General features: G+C 42.0%; 1 protein-coding gene across 3 annotated transcripts in view; it reads right to left on the reverse strand.

The window, feature by feature from the left end:
- The window catches only part of LOC136874697 (uncharacterized), a 55313-nt gene that overhangs the window by 11188 nt on the left and 23370 nt on the right, over positions 1–20755 (reverse strand). Inside the window, exons 1-4 of one of the 3 annotated variants that reach the window (XM_068227747.1) lie at positions 18440–18566; positions 16998–17110; positions 12787–12944; positions 1073–1217 (exon numbers count right to left, since the gene is read on the reverse strand). In XM_068227747.1, coding sequence (XP_068083848.1) covers positions 1073–1217; positions 12787–12944; positions 16998–17110; positions 18440–18550 — 527 coding nt within the window. In that variant the 5' untranslated portion in view covers positions 18551–18566. Of the gene's footprint in view, positions 1–1072; positions 1218–12786; positions 12945–16997; positions 17111–18439; positions 18567–20755 lie in introns of those variants that run through there. The other 2 variants (XM_068227746.1, XM_068227748.1) reach the window with 2 other exon arrangements.

Raw genomic sequence — 20755 nt, forward strand, 5'->3', positions numbered from 1 at the left:
AAGGTCAAATTTAAGGGAAGTGACGAGCTGTCTCCCGCCGCTAGCTTCTGTACTGTTGAGAATAAGAGGTAGTCTCCCGTCCCGGTAAGAAGCTGCACCGCGCGAAACCCAACAGACAACATTCCAAGAGAATATTCGTCCTGAAGGGTGAAGAAAATATGTAGTAAACTACTCGGAAATGCAGGATTAAATTAAAACTTCATAAATATCAAATAAAAGTATCAAGTATCGACTGCGATACTATAGAAACACTTTCTACAGTACTTTTAACCATGACAATTACACCATACGATTTTCTGACGTGCGAGTGAATGTCATCTAGTCCTCATAAGGAGGGGAGAGTTATCCCCTCCACCACCTCTATTCCTTGGTCATTCCGTCTGGTAACTTTAACGTAACTATAAATAATAGGCTTTGAGTGGCACGTCTTCGAGACGTGTGGTGTAACTAAAGCGATATTTATAGACATGTTACTGTCAGGGTTAAGTGCGCATTACTCGCGCCAAATCAAGCGTTTCAGATTCGCGTCACCGTACTTTATTTCTCTTTCTTTTGAGGCCTTCGTTCGGTTCATAGGGTCCCGCGTTTGATTTCCGGCAGGATCGGAGATTTTAATCGCGGGTGTTTGTCCCAACACTTTCGTCCTCATATTCATACAACACACTAATTGTCACCTGCAAGTTTACATAGATTTGAAACGAGTCACTTCAAATTGACATCACTCGACACAACATAATTCGGCAGAGGGGCGGAGGGAGGAACCTACCAGACCGCTAAATATGGGCGCTCTTCCACTGCCACTTTTCGAAGGTTGACGCTAATGACCAGGGTCATAGTGAAGCTCGGGCGCAGTTCCATACTGATCGTTTTCAGAGACGCTGAGGTAAATGTTGTCCCGCAAGAGTTCTTCAACGTGCCAGTAAATCTACCGACAAGAGCCTGACGTATTCGAGCACCTTCAAGTACCACCAGACTGAGCCAGGATCGAACCTGCCAAGTTGGCCTTAGAAGCTAAATAAAGAAATCAACATATTTTCTTTTAATACAAGTTTTGTCACTGTAGTTTTCTTACCTGCAACCCTCAGGAGTGAGCAGGAATCTTTCAAGCTGAAGGAAGCCATAGCCTGTGCGGTATGCACCTTGTAGGTGAGACCTTATACACTGCCACTTCTCTCGAGCACACTCCGTCGCGTTCACTGACATCGTACTGTAAAAATCTTTAAGAAATAAATACATATTCAATTAAACATTTCTTTGGATTTTTTCTGTTTGCTTAATGTCGCACCAACAAACACAGGTCTTACGGACAGGGCTAGGATTTAGAAGGAAGCGACCGTGGTCTTAAATTAAGACGCAGCCCCAGCATTTGCTTAGTGTGAAAGTGGAAACTACTGAAAACCATCTTCAGAAATGTTGACTGTGGATTTTGAACCCACCATCCCCGAACGGAAGCTCACATCTAAGTGCGCAAACCGCGTACACAACTTGCTCCTTATTACCAATCAAACTGAACCCTAGTTGAGTGCTTCCACTTACTGTACGTTTGCAAGCCTATGTCATGCTCTACTTAAGAGGCGACTAAAAGGGATAGGCCTACCGGAGGCAGGTTGAGTGGCTCAAATGGTTCAGCCGCTGGCCTTCTGACCACAACTTGGCAGGTTCGATGGTATTTGAAGTATGCTCAAATACGTCAGCCTCGTGTCGGTAGATTTACTGGCACGTAAAAGAACTCCTGCGGGACTAAATTCCGGCACCTAGGCGTCTTCGTAAACAGTAAGAGTAGTTAGTGGGACGTAAAGCGAATAATATTATTATTAGTATTAAGGGTCTCGTTTGAGTCTCAGAGGCTTTTAACTTGTCCCCCTCTGGGCGGGGGCGGTAGAATAACACACAAGGTATCCCCTACCTGTAGTAAGAGGCTACTTAAAGGGGACCCAGTTGCTCTCAATTTGGCAACGTCGGTTGTGACCACGCGACCCTTAGCTGAGTCCTGGCATTGTTTCCACTTCCTTGTGCCAGGCTCCCCACTTTTATCTAACCTTTCAGACCTTCCTTGGTCAACTCTTGTTCTTTTCCGGTCCCGACGCTATTAGAGCATTCGAGGTCTAGGGAGTCTTCCATTTTCACGCCCTTCGTGGCCCTTGTATTTCTTTGGCCGATATCTTCATTTTCTCGAAGTATCGAACATCTTTCAATTTTCCCTGATCCAGTTGTACTTCCTCTTAAAACCAGCGCCTCTCGTGTGATGTTCATCTTTTACCGCGCAGGAGTTCATTTACATGCCAGCAATTGTATCGGCACGAGGCTGATGTATCACATCACCTTCAAGACTTGGGACTGGTCCCCTACTTGAGGCTAACATTCCTTCTGCTTATTTGTGCCAGGTCCTTCACTGTGGGTTGAGTCGACAGAATAACACCCACGGTATTCCCTGCCTGTCATGAGAGGCGAATTAAAGGGGAGCCCAGAGCTCTCAAATTTGGAGCCTGGGTTGGTGACCATGGTGGCCTTGAATCCATTTACTTGTGTCAGGCTTTGTCTTTCCTATTCGACCTCTTTTGGTCAACTGTTGCTCTGTTCCAACCCCGACGGTATTAGGTTTGCTAGGGTCTTTCATTTTTACGCCCTTAGACCTCTTCAACTTTTCCTCAGATCTGAGAGAGAAAGTTTGCCCTTCTTTACTTTCCCTTAAAACAGTAATCTCTACCTCTACCACCACCAGTTATCTTGAACGCCTGTTTGCAATTTACAGTGAGCTGGATTCTAACTGGGAGGGTAGGAATACAAGGGAGCGAGGGATTCATAAAGACTGGGGCACATATCATACATGCAACTGAGCAATAGCATCTTATGAACAGTTAGTTATTTCTAATTTTTTTTCTAATGACAACAGTATAATAATAAGTAGATGCCTTTTCCCGGCTCTGGAGCATCGAAAAAATGCAGCATTTAAAAATTCATTTTCCTAAAAAAGTCCAAACACAACCAAAAATAAAAGAAAAACACCACCAAATCACCCGAAAAGAAACAACAATTCAAAAATTAAGAAAATCGAAAGAAAAGGATGGATATTGCAGGATTTAAAAAGTTCATCTCAGGCCAAGTGTGTACAAATCCATTTTCATATATTTATAAATGTGTTACCCAATACTGGACACAGTTTTTGTCCGTAATAAATGGAGACACAGATTTGTAAATCTTGCAGCACAAGAAAACCTACAAACGAATGTACTACTACTACTACTAAACGTTTTCATTCCTCCCCTGAAGGGGGAGGCGGGCCTCTTAGACGGTGACGCCGTCTCTCAGGCCGGGAGATTTGTTACGGTGAAGGAGATGTGCGGAGAAGGTGAGAGGGTGTGCGGCCGTGGCCTACACTACGAACTGTCCCGGCATTCGCCTTAGTGCAGGAGAATGGAAAACCACGGGAAAACATTCTCAGGACAGCCGACGAGTGGGGCCAGGCGTGAAGTCCGGCATTGTGCCCCAGGCCCGTCTCCCGAATGCAGAGGCCTAGAGCCACGGTAGAGCTGTGGCCACCTTTCCTCTGCTCGGTTGGCCGGTCAGAGTACAGAGCTGTTGGACCACAGGTAAGCCGTGGCCTCTTAAGGGACGAAACGCACTCTGCATCCACGGACCAAAAAACGAATTTACTCCAAATGGTAGATCTACAAGAACAAGTTGTAAAATATGTAGTAGTAAGGAAGATGATTTTAATATCCGTGAATTTGAGACATATATTTTAACAGAAGAAGAATATAAGTTACTGAGTGAATTTCCAAATATACTAAACGAGAAAACGGGAAAAGTTTCTTACTTATGGTGGTGAATATTAGTTGATGATCAATATAACTATACTAAAATAGAATTCGAATCGCCATTACCATGTCCTCTACCAAAGTGATTTACAAAGAAAATTCCATTTGACTAATCATTGATTAAGAATATTGTCGATATGAATAGAGAATTAAAAGCCGAAAAACAATAAGACTAAAATATTTGATCTGGAAATATTATTTGGAACAAGCTTATCTGGTTTTTAATATATAGTTGAAGATAGAAGATCTTGTTTTAAAATTGTCGAAGACTATTTAAAATCGCTAAAAGTTTGGAGGATGTAAAGCCAGGGCTCTGGACCAAATAGGGCCTACGACTTTTTTTAAAAACTTTTTTCATATAGTTGAGAAAAGAACTTTATTATGTTTCGGCTACCTCTCTCTTTCCCGGATTTCCTAAGATGTTCTAACAAATACAAGTTAATAAAATTTCTAAAAAATATTCCAGCTACTTTTTATCTGTAATAAACAGAAGGCGAGACCAGAAATTCTAACGCAAAAATTAAATACTCTATTACAGAGTTATTAGACAATAAAACAAAACTGACCAACGATAGATTTGGATTTTTACTACTTACAGAAAATTTAAATAACTCGAATCTTATTAATAATATTGTAGATATTAATTACCCAAATGGAGAACAAAAATTACAAGAATTTAAACCAATTACAGAACCTTTTTGCGATAACACGGCGGTTGTAAAAATAACAGATTTTATAGATTGCGAAGGAGAAATGAAAAATAGAAAATGTCTTATAAAAAACGAAGCATGCGGTAATATTTTAAGATCTAGATATTCTAGATTGAATTTGGCAGGACATGGAGTTAAAGCAAAAATTCGATATTTATTAGATTCTAATGTACACACAATTAAATGTGTTAAACAAATTATTAGTAAAGATATAGAAATTATTAAGCACTTTGGAAATGACGACCCCGAAGTTCCTTTTCCACTGCAGGAAATACTAGAAATCGCATGGTGCTAGGTCTGGTGAATAAGGTGGATGTGGCATCACCTCAATGCCCAATTTAGTTATTGCGTCTTGTGTCTTGATTGCCCGATGGGCAGGTGCGTTGTTCTGGTGCAGGATCCATCCCCTTTGAGCAAAGATTTTTCTGCAGTTTTTTCTTTTCAATGGCCCCTTTAACACTTCACAGTAGTAATCAGCAGTAACAGTACGTTGCTCTTTCTCTACCCTGCTTTCAAAAAAAGACAATGTGCATGACTTGACTTTCCCTGCACTCGTCTGAAATTTGGAGTTTTTGAGTCTTGGACTGGAAGGATGCTTCCTTTGGGCACTTTGCTGTTTTTTCTCTGGGTCGTCACATGTGATAACACAAAATCTAATTGAAGCGCGCTGTTTCCCATGTTGGGTACAGCGAACACTGCTGCTCCCCTGCAACTGAGAAGCCGGAAGCAAGCCCTGGTAATCCGTGTGTCTCCGGAGAGATAAGTGGTATGTGACGTACCGATACCGGTGCGCTTATATGCGCTCGTCTGTCAGTCTTTATATAGTGTGTACTTATATTATTTTAATATTTTGGTGTTTTAAAGATATTTAAAATGTGTATTTTTACAATATGATTTCGTTTAACGTTTAATGTGATTAACATTTTGAAAGTTGTTTACCAAGGTGTCGGACGATTGCTTGCGACGGGCTGGCACAGCGTACAATGCGTTTCGGTATGTGGCTGTCCTGGCTGGTCACCCATCCAGGTACTGACCACTCCCAATGTTGCCTAGGTACCGGAACGGGAGTGAACCTCCTCCTATGGGTACTAGGCGTGTCTTTCCCCAACAGTAATTTTTTTCAGATAGTCATGTGTGTACCAGGTTTGGTTGAGAGGTATGCTGGAACATACACACGTACATCCATAATATCGGTTACTTCTGGACATTTTACTCTCACCCTCTATACCGATGAGGGCTGAAGTTTGACTTAAACGGCATCCAGACTGTCACTCTTAATCTCAGCGACCCAGAAAGCTGTGGATTAGACACTATTTTCGACTGTTTTATATGCCACCCCTTCCCACTCCCACCCCTAGAGGTGCCAGGGGTCGCTTGTCCCCAAAGTGTTCATCTCCGGAAAGTAAGTCATAAGTGTACCAAGTTTGTTTGAAATTGCTCTAGCGTTTTAGAAGGAGATGTGGAAAGGTACTTTATAACACATGGCGGCGTGTTCCCATCCTCCTATATACAGCCATGATCACTACCCATTAAGATCGATCCAAATCTTGGTGCGGCTTTCTAATTAAATTAATTATTCCTACATAAAATTACTCACCATAAAAACCTATCTGTCGGATTTCCTTCTAACCACTTCTTAAACCCTCTCAGGAGTAATAAGAATAAAGTGTGAAATTTTCAGCGAAATTGATCCAGTAGCTTTTAAGTCCATTCCAGACGAACAAACAAACATTCATTTTTATATTATTATTATTATTATTAGTGGACCCATGCTGCTCCACAGTATTATAAATAGGTCAGTTAACTCGTCTTGATACGCTTGTCGCATAAATATTGTTTTGCCTGCACTATTCAATAGTTTTATGAACATTTAATACCGGTACATAATAACTGATTCATTCGAAATGTAGTTATAACCCTTCTTTCCATACAATATTCGCCGTGCTGCGATCATTCGGCAGTATGTGGATCTTAACATTTAGATAGTGCAACATACAGTTGGCCGTGGCTGAACACTGCAGTCAAGAGAGAAGGTTGTCTGCTCTGCATTCTCCTGCTAGTCGCTCGTGTCACAACAGTGTACTTGTTAAGGAAACTACGAGTTTGTTTCGAGTTCTACTTGTGTGAATACGTTTAATTGTTTTTCAGTGAAACAGTGAAAAGATAAGTAATATCATGGCAACAAAATTTGTAAGGAGGAATACTCTGAAATGCATGTTTGAACGTGAGAATAAGCCTTCGGCGTGGTACGTACATAATTTGACCCAGTCACTGCTGAAACTCTCATCAGATCAAATCGACATGATCCAGCTGGACAATCTGGAAACCGCAGCATATATTAAGGTAATTTCAACAGTGATTTTTGAACGTTTGATATGTCAGTATCCAGGGATTCAGAAAATAATGTTAAGTGATGGCCGCATAGGAAAAGTCACTGTGATGCCAGCTGACAGGGTACAAAAGAATGTTCGAATACTTAATGTTCCCCCGGAAGTGCCTATAGAGTCCATTTCATTAGCGTTAAGTAAATACGGGAAAGTGGTAGAACACAAGGAAGAGGAGTGGTCACAGCAATACCCCTTCAAAGTACGCAACAGTATACGTGCTATTCGAATGGAGTTAAAAGACCCAATACCTTCCTTCTTATATATTGAAGGCTTTCGTGCACAGGTTATTTATGAAGGCCAACTAGAACATGTCTTGGTTGTAATTCGCCCAGTCACTTGAAACCAGACTGTCCGCTTCGCCAGAATCGCTTGGCAGATAGGAGAAATATAAACAATGCCACACTCACACCTGTTAACTCCTCCGTCAGTGAACTAGACCCCACTATACGAGTTTCAACCTCGCTAAGCGAGCCACACAACAACGCCAGTAAACAAGCCCCGTGGGCAGATGTACACAATGAGGAAAACACAGCACACAACCCGGCTATTGATAGGAATGAATTTCCTTCGGTCACGGAGAGTCAGAATAAACGTATGAAGAGTGAGATGGAACATAGCATTTCCAAATCCCTACCTCCTGAAATCCATGAACAAATTAATGCAACTAAAGACGTGCCTTCCATTGCCTTGGCCACAGTAAACTCCACGCCTGCCCTGGAGTCTGTGAATTACCTGGTAGATACTCCAAGCACCCCTTTAATCCTGGATCTTAGCCAGACCACGAACAACGCATCTCTTCCCTCTAGGATGGAAACTGGGCAGTGCAGATACGCCCGATCGGGACTTAATAGATACCGAAATGGCAGAGGAAGGTGTAGAAACTGAAGAGTGTATTGGAGGAGAGAAACAAAGTAAGATGTCTTCACCTCGAATGATAAATATAAATAAAACACACAGTACGTCATCCACGGCGGACAAAAACTTGAAGGACAGTCAACCATCACATACTTCCTTAAGCTATAGGGACCCACGTCTACATACAAGAAAGAAGAGTGACGAGCGGAAATGGTCTAACTCTAAATCGTCTGTACCTAACTGCCTCTGCACCAACCACTACCTGTCGCATCTATAGATAACCGTCTATGCAAACATGAATACAGCTTCTTGGCATTTTGCTTTACCTCTTTGTCTTGTTATGGTGAGTCTTCTTACAACTTACATCACCCGTAATATTAATGGAGCAAGGAGTGTTACAACTCAAGCGCTGCTTAGTTGGTTCGTGAAGGAACATGATATTGATATCTTATTACTCCAGGAAGTTAATGAGACAAACTTCCATTTCTTATATAACTATGACTATATAACTAACGTAGGTGATAACTTCCGAGGAACTGCAATAGTATACAGGAAAGGAATTCAGCTCACTGATGTTATCATGAACCCTACGGGAAGGTATTTGTCTGGCACCTATAATAACACAAGATTGATAAATGTATATAGCCCATCCGGGTTACAGTACAAACAGAACCTAAACCTATTATTTACAAATGAAATGGTGCCCCATTTAGTGACACCTGGTCCAATAATTCTAGTAGGTGATTTCAACTGCACTCTTCACCCACGAGACCAAACAGGTACTTTTAACTTTTGTCCAGGCCTTCAGACACTAATACAGTCTATGCAGCTCAGTGAGGTGTGGCAGCAGCTACACGGCTCACATGTCGAATTTATGTATTGCCGTGCGGAGTCGAAATCCAGGATAGACAGGATGTACGTATCCACGGCACAAGTATAGCTCCTCGATAGCTGTAAGGTGATTCCAGTCGCCTTTAACGATCACATAGCGTTCTAGTTATGATGAAGACAACAAGGAGTGACAGATGCATCATGGGGAAAATGATATGGAAGATGAATAGGTCTGTTTTCAATAATACTGAGGATATCCAACGTTTCACGGAGTGTTATCACCAATGCAAATTAGCTCAAAATCGCTATAGTAGCGTGATGGACTGGTGGACATATAAACTTAAACCTGCCATTAGAGTTCTCGAACGGACAATAGCGTATGAGCACAACCAGGATACAAGTAGAAAAATTGTATTCTATGATAGAGTTATGTTTGATCTGCATCACAAGGAACAGCAAGGCCAAAGTGTCTCTTCTGCATTAAATTCTATTAAGAGAATTATTTTAGGTATTAAGGAAAGCAGCCTAGAACAACTACATCAGCACGTAAAAGGCACTTCCTTCATCGAAGGAGAGAAAATCTCTCTCTACCACATTGCCAAGATTAGACGATCAGCCAATAAGCAATTTATTAATCGATGGGATAATGGTAAAGGGACAATGTTCACTACAAAGGAACAGCTCCTTGCAGAAAGTGAGAGATATTTCCGTGAAATGTTTGCAGAAGACAGCATCTCAGAGTTCGATATTGACAGATATCTTCATCATCTCCAGAGTCATCTAGAAGGAGATGATATCGCACATCTTACTAATAATATTTTCGAAGAAGAAGTGAAGCGCGCGTTAGACCATACTGCACCCAATGAGACGCCAGGCTGTGATGGGATCCCGTATGAATGGTATAAGAAATTTTGGAACATTATCGGTAAAGACCTGACACAAGTTATTAATTATGCCTTCAGTCACAACATAGTGATACATTTGTTGAGGGAATTATCATCCTAATTCCCAAACTCTCCAGTTGCACGTATATCAGTGACTATAGTCCTATTACAATATTAAACACCGACTATAAACTACTGGCCAAGATTTTAGCGAACAGAATCAGAACTATCCTCCCTTCATTAATTACTAACGGACAGGTTTGCACTATAGCTGGAAGAAACATCTTAAATAATCTACTGGCAATATGTGATGCCATCATTCAGTGTGTGACAATGCTTCAGGAGCTCTGGCTAGCACCGACCTCAGCAAAGCCTTCGATAGGATAGCACACTCTTATCTTTGGAAAGTTTTAAAACAGTTTCGATTTCCAAACAGTATCATAGAAACATTACAGCACATATACCACAAGGCATCCTCACGAGTTATGATAAATGGATTTCTATCAGCAAAATTTTCGATAAACAAATCAATTAGACAAGGATGCCCATTATCAATGGCACTTTTTGTTTTAGCAATAGAACCCCTGATTCAAAGTTTGAAAAATTCTTTAACCGGACTAAGTATTAACAACGAATGCTTCACAGTACGCGCATACGCGGATGACATTACCCTACTGTTGACCAGTGACGAAGATGCTAATAATGCGCAAGAGACTCTCGAGACCTTCTGTAAGGTGTCTGGGGCACAAGTGAATTGTAGCAAATCCTAATTATTGCTATTAGGTTCAAATGAAAATCGACAAATATTTGCCAGCTCCCGGATTCCAATTGTTAACCACTGCAATATATTGGGCATTACCTTCAGTAACGATATTTCAGAGACGATAGAGTCTAATTGGGCTTCTGCTCTAAACACGATACGGATTCAGCTAAAGGAGGAACTTTCAAGGCGACTCAACATTTTCCAAAAAGTTTGGCATATAAATATCTTTGCGCTGTAGAAGCTCTGGTACCTTGCCCAAATTCTTCCCGTCTCACATGTCATTTGCCAACGTGTTGACATGGCAATTGGATTTTATCTATGGAAAGGATACAGATACAGAATAAGACGAGATCAACTCCATCTTACTTAACAGGATGGTGGCTTGCGCCTAATTGCAGTCGAAAAGAAATGCACAGCACTCTTTCTGTCACATATCATTAAAGCATTGTACCCAAGAGGAGATGTATTTGATAGTGCAGTACTAAATTTGTGTGTAACAACAAACCTGCAACAATAAGGTCTCTTTAGGAGCTGCTTCCTGAACGCTCTCTCCATTCTACAACAACTTCCAGAAACAGAAATTACAGCTGGAAAGTTGGATAAAGCTAACAACTTCAGATTGAAGCAATCTAAATGTATTCCACTAGTACAACAGAAATACCCACATCGTGACTGGAAGCAGATCTGGAAAAATATTTGGAACAAATGGATCCCGATTGAATGGAGGATATCGCTCTACATATACACAAATGAAATCACCGCGACGGCTGAGAAATTGAAACGGCATGGAGAAGTATCTGATGACAAATGCCTGGTATGTCATCAGACGGACAGTCTCGTGCATCGAGTTACCACATGCGGCACTAGTTTGGAGATGGACATTAAACGCTATCTGCAGGATATCAGGGACAACAACAACCAGTGACAGAGTGAGAGAGATACTAAATCTGGAACTAAATCACGCACAGAACGAGAGTGGAAACGCTTGCATATGGATAACAGCCGGAGCCATTCACTACAATATCAAGGCGTACTCTCAGCATACAAGTGTGACTTTACGTGGATTTCTGGATTATCTCAGGAAAGAACGATGGAAGATGGTCAGACAGAAGTGTCTTCAAGAAGCTTTTGGAACACATCTTTTTAAGTTCTGAGTGCCTTCCTGTTATGTCCCTTGTGAATTTTCTGCCAATTTTATGTTAACTGCAGAGTGTTTTGTGTTGGTATAACTGTGTACTGTTCAAGGATTTTGATAATGAATGACAGGAATAATTAAGTTTGCTCCTAGTGTGCAAAGGGAAAAAGTGGTGTTTTTTTTAATTATTCTGCTGTGAACGACTTGATGTTCTGTCTTAAATTTTAATTTGTTTAGATGCAACTTATCAACGTTCTGTTTGCGGACTTATCCTAAATTTGTTGTAATATTTTTGTTTAAAAACAATGAGAAGTTTGTGTATCTCGTTTAGTATGTACGTAGAGTTTGACATTGTCAATAAAAAATTCAATTCTAAAAAAAATACTGGTTCGGGTAAATACACTACGCACTTTTTTCTGCGATTTATTAATGGTCATTGAGAAGGCTAGTCGACTTGATAACCTTCCCGTCTGTACCTACGTAGACTGTTTTCTCTTACCAGCATGTAAGATATTAGGAACGTTCTGCCATCTGTTGAGTATATTGAGAAGCTGAGGAAAGTCAGAGAATCAAAGAGTACCTAGCAGAGAATAGTATTATTGCATGATCAGGGGAAGTGTATATTCTGTCTTCACAGGTAGTAATCAAACGTGGCTGCATGCAATGATATTACTGAGGATGAAAATCACAGAATATATCAGAATATTAATGAAAAGTGTTAGTCGCTTAGCAACCGGACAAGTTCAGAATGTACTGCGGGTTAGGGTAAGCCTTCGCCTGCAATTAGTGGAGCGATCATTTAGTGATTTGATTTCATGATTACTCAAAGGTGGCTGAACTTAGAGACCTATCAGTGTCTCATGATTCACCGGCAGGTAATTCTGGAGGGAATAAAACACAAATGAAGCAAATTGGTCCAGTAGAGCGGACGGACAGATTTGCCTCAGCTGCTTTTAGTAGGTAAGGGTTGTTCTGCCCGAAAGCAGGTCCGAACCTCCGCAGAGGTGTTCCTGAGCCGGAGTTTACGTGCGGTAGGGTGGCCAGTTCCTTTCCGCTCCTCAATTCCCTTACCCCCACCAACAGCGCGTGGCAATCCATCCAACTCCTGACCACGCTCAATGTTGCTTAACTTCGGAGATCTCACGGGATTCGGTGTTTCAACACGGCTACGGCCGTTGGCACTGCTTTTAGTAAACTCTTTTAATTTATAGATGATGATTATTATTAGCACTAATTAATTATATTCTGTCCATTACGAGTTAGAAGTAACTTGGACGAGGCAGGTATTTACGATTTTCCTTGATATACTTCTCGCACATTTAACGTAATTTCCTGAGTTTTTTAGGTAATTTTTGGCATTTATTAGATCATCACAATGCGGGCCCTGATGATAAGTCACCTACCTGCAATGTAGCGGCCTCGGTTGGAGCAGAGGTATCTATGAATGGCCAACGAGGTATCCTTGTAGAGTTGTAGGGCGTCTATGTCAATTCCTTTAAGACATGGCCGGATATTGATCAAGAACACATCCGTACATTTCGCTTCAACAGATCTGGATATCCTGTGAAGGAAAGTGTTAAATTGAAGTTACCCGAAGCATTTGTTCGAGTTCGAAACAAAAACAACATGATCATAGCCCCGGGAATTTTTGAAATAAAAAGGCACGTACCTGTGATTAGCTTTACATTCTACGTAAAACTGGATGTCCTATGGCTATGTTCACATTACTACTACTAAAACTACTACTACTAATAATAATAATAATAAGAGTGAAATACAGAAAGGATGCGAGACATCGTAATTCGAGAATGGGGTGCGCAGGAAGAATGAAATACTGAGAAGGGAAGCAAAAATGATAGATAATTTCTTGTCCCCTATCTATAATGAAAATGAAGATTGAGAAATATATATATATAAGTTATAATGGTAACTTTTGATGTGAGCCCATTGTTTTCCACTGGTAAGCGAAGTATTATGCGACGAATTGATGCCTCCACTGTAAGTTGGGGAATGAACTTAAGTGCGAAATACACTGACTGACAGAGCAAATGCAACACCAAGAAGGAGTGGTTCGAAAGGGATGAAAGTTGGGGAAAAACACAGACGGCACGGACGAATAATTGATGTTTATTTCAAACCGATATGCAGGTTACACAATGCGCACGGCATCGACTCAGTAGGATGTAGGACCACCGCGAGCGGCGATGCACGCAGAAACACGTCGAGGTACAGAGTCAATAAGAGTGCGGATGGTGTCCTGAGGGATGGTTCTCCATTCTCTGTCAACCATTTGCCACAGTTGGTCGTCCGTACGAGGCTGGGGCAGAGTTTGCAAACGGCGTCCAATGAGATCCCACACGTGTTCGATTGGTGAGAGATCCGGAGAGTACGCTGGCCACGGAAGCATCTGTACACCTCGTAGAGCCTGTTGGGAGATGCGAGCAGTGTGTGGGCGGGCATTATCCTGCTGAAACAGAGCATTGGGCAGCCCCTGAAGGTACGGGAGTGCCACCGGCCGCAGCACAGGCTGCACGTAGCGGTGGGCATTTAACGTGCCTTGAATACGCACTAGAGGTGACGTGGAATCATACGCAATAGCGCCCCAAACCATGATGCCGCGTTGTCTAGCGGTAGGGCGCTCCACAGTTACTGCCGGATTTGACCTTTCTGCACGCCGACGCCACACTCGTCTGCGGTGACTATCACTGACAGAACAGAAGCGTGACTCATCGGAGAACACGACGTTCCGCCATTCCCTCATCCAAGTCGCTCTAGCCCGGCACCATGCCAGGCGTGCACGTCTATGCTGTGGAGTCAATGGTAGTCTTCTGAGCGGACGCCGGGAGTGCAGGCCTCCTTCAACCAATCGACGGGAAATTGTTCTGGTCGATATTGGAACAGCCAGAGTGTCTTGCACATGCTGAAGAATGGCGGTTGACGTGGCGTGCGGGGCTGCCACCGCTTGGCGGCGGATGCGCCGATCCTCGCGTGCTGACGTCACTCGGGCTGCGCCTGGACCCCTCGCACGTGCCACATGTCCCTGCGCCAACCATCTTCGCCACAGGCGCTGCACCGTGGACACATCCCTATGGGTATCGGCTGCGATTTGACGAAGCGACCAACCTGCCCTTCTCAGCCCGATCACCATACCCCTCGTAAAGTCGTCTGTCTGCTGGAAATGCCTCCGTTGACGGCGGCCTGGCATTCTTAGCTATACACGTGTCCTGTGGCACACGACAACACGTTCTACAATGACTGTCGGCTGAGAAATCACGGTACGAAGTGGGCCATTCGCCAACGCCGTGTCCCATTTATCGTTCGCTACGTGCGCAGCACAGCGGCGCATTTCACATCATGAGCATACCTCAGGGACGTCAGTCTACCCTGCAATTGGCATGAAGTTCTGACCACTCCTTCTTGGTGTTGCATTTGCTCTGTCAGTCAGTGTATTAGGAGGATGGATAGCCTATGAATGTAAAGTATCTCCGGTTGTAGGGAGAATAAATAATTTAATCATGAATAAAGCCTATGTTATTTGTAATTGGCCAGTAATAGAAAGGGCCGTAAAGGGAATGACGTATTTTTGCGCAAATTGTTATAATTAAATGATCAGAGCACAGTGATATTGCTTTTCAATTGTAAACACAATTTTTGGTTTGTACGAAACATTAAAAAATGGCGTTAATAATGAGAGACAGAGCCCAGTCACAGGTATCAGTTTAAAATAAATTATAAAGTTGAGCGAGTTCAAAATCAAGAATAAAGCTTTGGTATTCCTTGGTTATAAACTCATGCCCAAGTGAAAAAAAATTACTTAGTCATACAGGCGCATTTATGAAAGAAATATTAGCCAATTGAATCCCTATATTTTGAGAGAAGAGGTGCAGAACTCGGCGCAAATTAACACCGCTGAAGAGTATTTTCGAAGTTTTCTTTTCCAGGCTTTGGAGGTCTTTGAGCGAGTTATATCCATGATAATTAGATTGTTTTCTTTTTACGGCTGAGATATATTTGTTTCGTGGAATTTTGAGCTTACATTTTTGTCATGCTCCATACCAAGCCTGTGAGCGGCTTGTAGTTGGGAGTTGAGCCGAGGAGGGCATGTACAGTATATTTCAATTAAACTTTAGCGTTAGGATTGACAGCTGAGATATTGAGGAGCGTAGTTTGACAGGCATATTTGTTTATCATATACAACTACGACAATAAAGACATGGAAGGTGACTACTGGATGGAGAGATGAATAACAAGGCTACTGAATGTGTAACGCTCTTAATACAAAAAAAGAAAACAGATTTAATGGTATATTTTCAAATGGGAAATATCACGTAGATCAATAGGTTGATAATGACAGTAACAGGTCTCTAAATAATGTAATCAAGTGACAACTATGTAAATCAGATAAAATACATCCAGTGGCCAAATTCATTCTTTTTGGTGTAAAATACAGTATGATGCCTATAGTGAGCCTCCACTAATATTGTGGAGGATTGCTACAGCATGTATTTACATTTTGTGGATCCTAATTTCCATCTCAGCTGGTGATAATTTGTTCATTGTTTCTCTTCGGGAATTGTGGTAATATTGTTGTTAAACTTGAGGATCCGACTCACGTTCAGGTAATAATTTCTGTCACTGTTTTAGCGTGTATTGTGAGCAGCCTTGGACTGTAATGGCGAGTGGTTGTGTCATGTGGAAGCGTAGACACTAGTTCGCTGCCCGTTCAAATCATGAATAGTTAGACTATTAATTTGAAAAATAAATGCCATGCATACTTAACAGAGGATTGGCAAAAGATAAATTGTGTTTGAATATGAGAATGAGAAAGTTCACATTTCATATTGTTAAGGAGCAAATATAAATGTTTGTGTGTAAACTGACACACTTTTATAAGTTAAGCTAATTAGAAAATTAATCTTATCTGCAGTTTTTTTTGTATTTTCATAAATAATGGATTAAGAAAATTTACGTTTTATATTTATTGTCACCGAGCTTGATAGCTGCAGTTGCTTAATTGCGGCCATTATACAGTATTCGGGATATAGTGGGTTCTTCGAACCCCACTGTCGACAGCCCTGAAGATGGTTTCCCGTGGTTTCCCATTTTCACACCAGGCAAATGCTGGGACTGTACCTGAATTAAGGCCACGGCCGCTTCCTTCCCATTTATAGGCATTTCCTCTCCCATCGTCGCAATAAGACCTATCTGTGTCGGTGCGACGTAAAACAAATAGAATTTTTGTTGTTGTTGTTGTGGTGTTTACAATGAACTGAGGTAGTAGTGTATTCATTTCGTGAAATCAGGTACTCTGGTATGCCTTAATTTTGTGAATAAATAATATACAAAATATGAGATCAGTCCGTTTTATTTGGTAGAATTATCAGTAGTTAGGACCCTTCTTGCACCCACGAAGCTGACGTCAGACGCACTGCAACCGTGAGAATATAGGACCTATTTCGTAAGTAAAGGAGAGCGCCGATGAAATTCTACGAAGCTCGTTTCATGCCTTAAGTATTGAAAAGGGTGAAACACAAACGCACGCTCAAACATGAACAAGATGTGATTTTACTATAGAAATTTGCACTTATATCTAACAGTAATTAAATGAACTTACCTGCACAAGGCTGAGAAGAATTCTGGAAGTGAATTTCCATTGATCGCTCTCAGAGTTGCTTCGAGTATTACCAACCCTTTCTGGTAGCAGTTGTGATACTCACTTATTGCACTCTGAAAAAGGTTATAGTGCTAATTATAGTGCTTTTCTTGGAGGTTATGTAATAATAATAATAATAATAATAATAATAATAATAATAATAATAATAATAATAATAATAATAATGAGTGCGCCTCTGTGGTGTAGTGGTTAGTGTGATTAGTTGCCACCCCGTAGGCCCGGGTTAGCTTTCCTGCTCTGCCACGTAATTTGATAAGTGGTACGAGGGCTGGAACGGAGACCACTCAGCCTCGGGAGGTCAACTGAGTAGAGGTGGGTTTGATTCTCATATCAGCTATCCTGGAAGTGGTTTTCCGTGGTTTCCCACTTCTCCTCTATGCAAATGCCGGGATGGTACCTAACTTAAGGCCACGGCCGCTTCCTTCCCTCTTCCTTGTCTATCACTTCCAATCTTCACATCCCCCCGCAAGGCCCCTGTTCTGCATAGCAGGTGAGGCCACCTGGGCGAGGTATTGGTCATCCTCCCCAGATGTATACACCGACCCAGAGTCTGAAGCTCCAGGATACTGCCCTTGAGGCGGTAGAGGTGGAATCTCTCACTGAGTCCGAGGGGAAGACCGACCCTGGGGGGTAAACAGATAAAGAAAAGAAGAAGAAGAAGATGAATCGTAGCCGAGCCTCTTAAACATCTAGGAAAGAATTCACTCCAAGTACTCACACAAATCATACAAGGAATTTAGACAATGGAAACACTACCTGAAAATTGGACAAACGTACTCCTCGTTCCACTTCACAAAAAAGGTGACCGAACAGATGTGAACAATTACAGGGTAATTCCCCTGGTGCAAGTCGCATACAAAATCCTCTCTGCAACCCTCCTCAGAAAACACAGGGACAACTAGAACCACTCATAGGCGAATGCCAAGCGGGCTTCAGGCCCCACAGATCCTGTGCAGAACAGATACTTAATCTGAAAACCATCTTGAAATTACGACACACCAGAAAACAATTTACAATCTCGTTGAGGACGTCGTTCAAAACATCGCGAATTTGATGTCTGGCCGGATCGGGCATTTAAGTCGCGTCTAATTAGTTCTTCTGGCTCATGGACTGGTATTTATGTTTGTTCCAACTTGTTTCTCTTCATATTCAGACAACACACCACACTTCCAAACACCATAGAAACATGCAGTAGTAATTACTAGACTCGGATTTTTTGGTACTAAAAATGTTATTTTAGCACCTAACACAGACTCTCAAATAGGTTCTAAAATATTTCTAGGCAGCTTCATTTTTAGGTATTTTAATAGGCATCAATTAAAATATCACGTGTATTTTGCTAAATTGATAATAACTCGTTAGCGGGGGAAAAAGTCACTCACCTCTTTGCTGCAAGCGACACAGAATATAATTTTACCATCCGACGTGAAATGGGGAAACTCTTGTAACCACTTTTTGATTAAAGACGACTTGTAACCCGACAGTTTCGACATTATTCGAGCACTACTCCACTCATTTTCATGGCCATTCCGCTGGCAAGCAATGTCTTTCGAAGTGGCACGTATTCTACGTAGAGTATATGAGCATACCTCAATGACCATGAACTTGCGTATTCCCCTTTTATCCTTGCTCACAGCACCTGCTACATGCTGCTACGCGAGTCTCCACTAAAGGTGTACAAATTGTACTTCAGGCTTGCCTGCCCCAAGCAGCTCTGCAACAAGCGAAGCAGCTTAGCTTGAACGTCAGCGAAGCAAGAGTGCACGCATACTGAGCGCGCTAGTCACAGCAAACCAAAACCTGGGTTTCCCTATGCCTGACAGGTTGCCTGGGACCCGTTCGGACTGCCGGACTTGACAAGAGTGAACGTGAAGTTCGCTATCGATGCGACGTGGATGTGCCGTTATATGTATTGCGTCGAGTGCAGATCTCTTGTAGTTAGAGGTGCAACCAGCGGGAAAATGAACAAATCAACCGTAAAGGAAGTCGAAGAAAAATTAAAAAGTGGTGAATTTATTCTAGCAATAAAACAGGGCTCAAATCTAGCATGGGAAAAATTATCATGTGTTTATGAACAGGTATCAAATAAGCCAGTAGGTTACTCGCAATGCAATTTTTGCAAAAAGCTACTCAATACCCATTCAAGGACCTCAAGTATGTTGCGACATGTCTGCATATTTGACCCAAATTTTCCACAGTTTAAAAATATTTTGAAAGAGGACAAGGACTTGGTGACTGACAAGTGCGTGGAAATGTGCGCCAAGGACTTGAGACCGTTTACAACTATTGAGGGTGAAGGATTTTTAAATTTAGGGCGAACGCTGATAGAAATGGTCAAAAAGTATGGCTCGCTCGATATTAAAAATGTTATACCCTCTCGAGTCACATTTGCTAGGAAGGTATAAACCTCCGCGGACAAAGTGCGCAGTAAAACGCTTCCCGATATAGTACATGCTATTAAATCTGGCATCTGTGCGAGTACCGCTGACCTGTGGACAGATAATTACAAGGGGGGTGCACTATTTGTCTGTCACAATGCACTATATAAATGCAAATTGGTCTCTCAGTAAGAATGTATTAATCTGTTCGGCCGTCCCTGACTGTCCAAAAAACTGGTGAAAATATTCGCAGTGAATTGGAAGATCGTTTGAAAGGACATGGCCTTTCTCATGAAGATATTTGCAAAATTACGTTTGTAACAGACCAGGGAAGCAATATTGTTAAGGCCCTCAGCATATACAATCATCTTACATCCATGGCTCATATTATTAATACGGTCTTGAAGCTTGTTCTGAGCGAACCCTTTTTGAAAGAAAGTGTTCCTAATGTGTTAGCTGTTAGGCTTGTTTCACACCTACCCGGCTGCCGGGTAACCGGTAGCCGGCTCCGGCAAGAATGGGAATCCTTTTCACATATACCCGGCAAGCACACTGCAGCAGTTGTGTACACATCGCGGGTTGGAATGGATCGCAATAAATTACTAGCGTTTATAGTCTTGTATAGGCGTATAAGAAAAGGAGAAAAAAGACTGCTATGGGTGCATCCAGTCAATATGAGAAGAGACGAGGTTGGGGCATTCTTTATACTTTTTGAAGACCTAAGAAATGACAGCGACAAATTTTTCAACTATTTTAGGATGAGTGTGGAAACTTTCTGTGTCAATTTCCGCCATAAGAACAAATACGTAATACACTAGAGCGTAAAAACAAGGAAACACAACACTCGAGAAGACTAGACACTGCCGTGCTGGCTAGATGTGTAAACTTCCACTGACTCACAGCTCCCACTACCCTCCCAATCTGGTTTTTTTCACCCGGCAGCCGGCCCGTACAGTGGGGGCTGCCGGCTTCCTACTACAATAGCACGGCAGCCGGGTGCCGTTTATACGGCAACCACTTTTACCGGGCAAGTGTGAAACGTCTCGTACACTTCTTGTCCTGACAACCGTGTACCCGGCACCGGTTACCCGGCAGCCGGGTAGGTGTGAAACAAGCCTAATCCATTCAGTGAAATATCTGGTTTTGTACTTTAAGAGAAGAGGCCTATGTGTAAGGTTACAATCATCTTCGAAACCGTATGTTTCTACTCAGTGGAAAGTTATTTTGACATGATGCAATCAGTTCACTCCCAGATAGATGCTGTGAGAACTGTTTTAGAGGAGGGTGCCTCTGATAAACTGCTCGGTTATGATCAGGATA

This window comes from Anabrus simplex, chromosome 5 (genome assembly GCF_040414725.1).
Source record: "Anabrus simplex isolate iqAnaSimp1 chromosome 5, ASM4041472v1, whole genome shotgun sequence".
Lineage (NCBI taxonomy): Eukaryota > Metazoa > Arthropoda > Insecta > Orthoptera > Tettigoniidae > Anabrus > Anabrus simplex.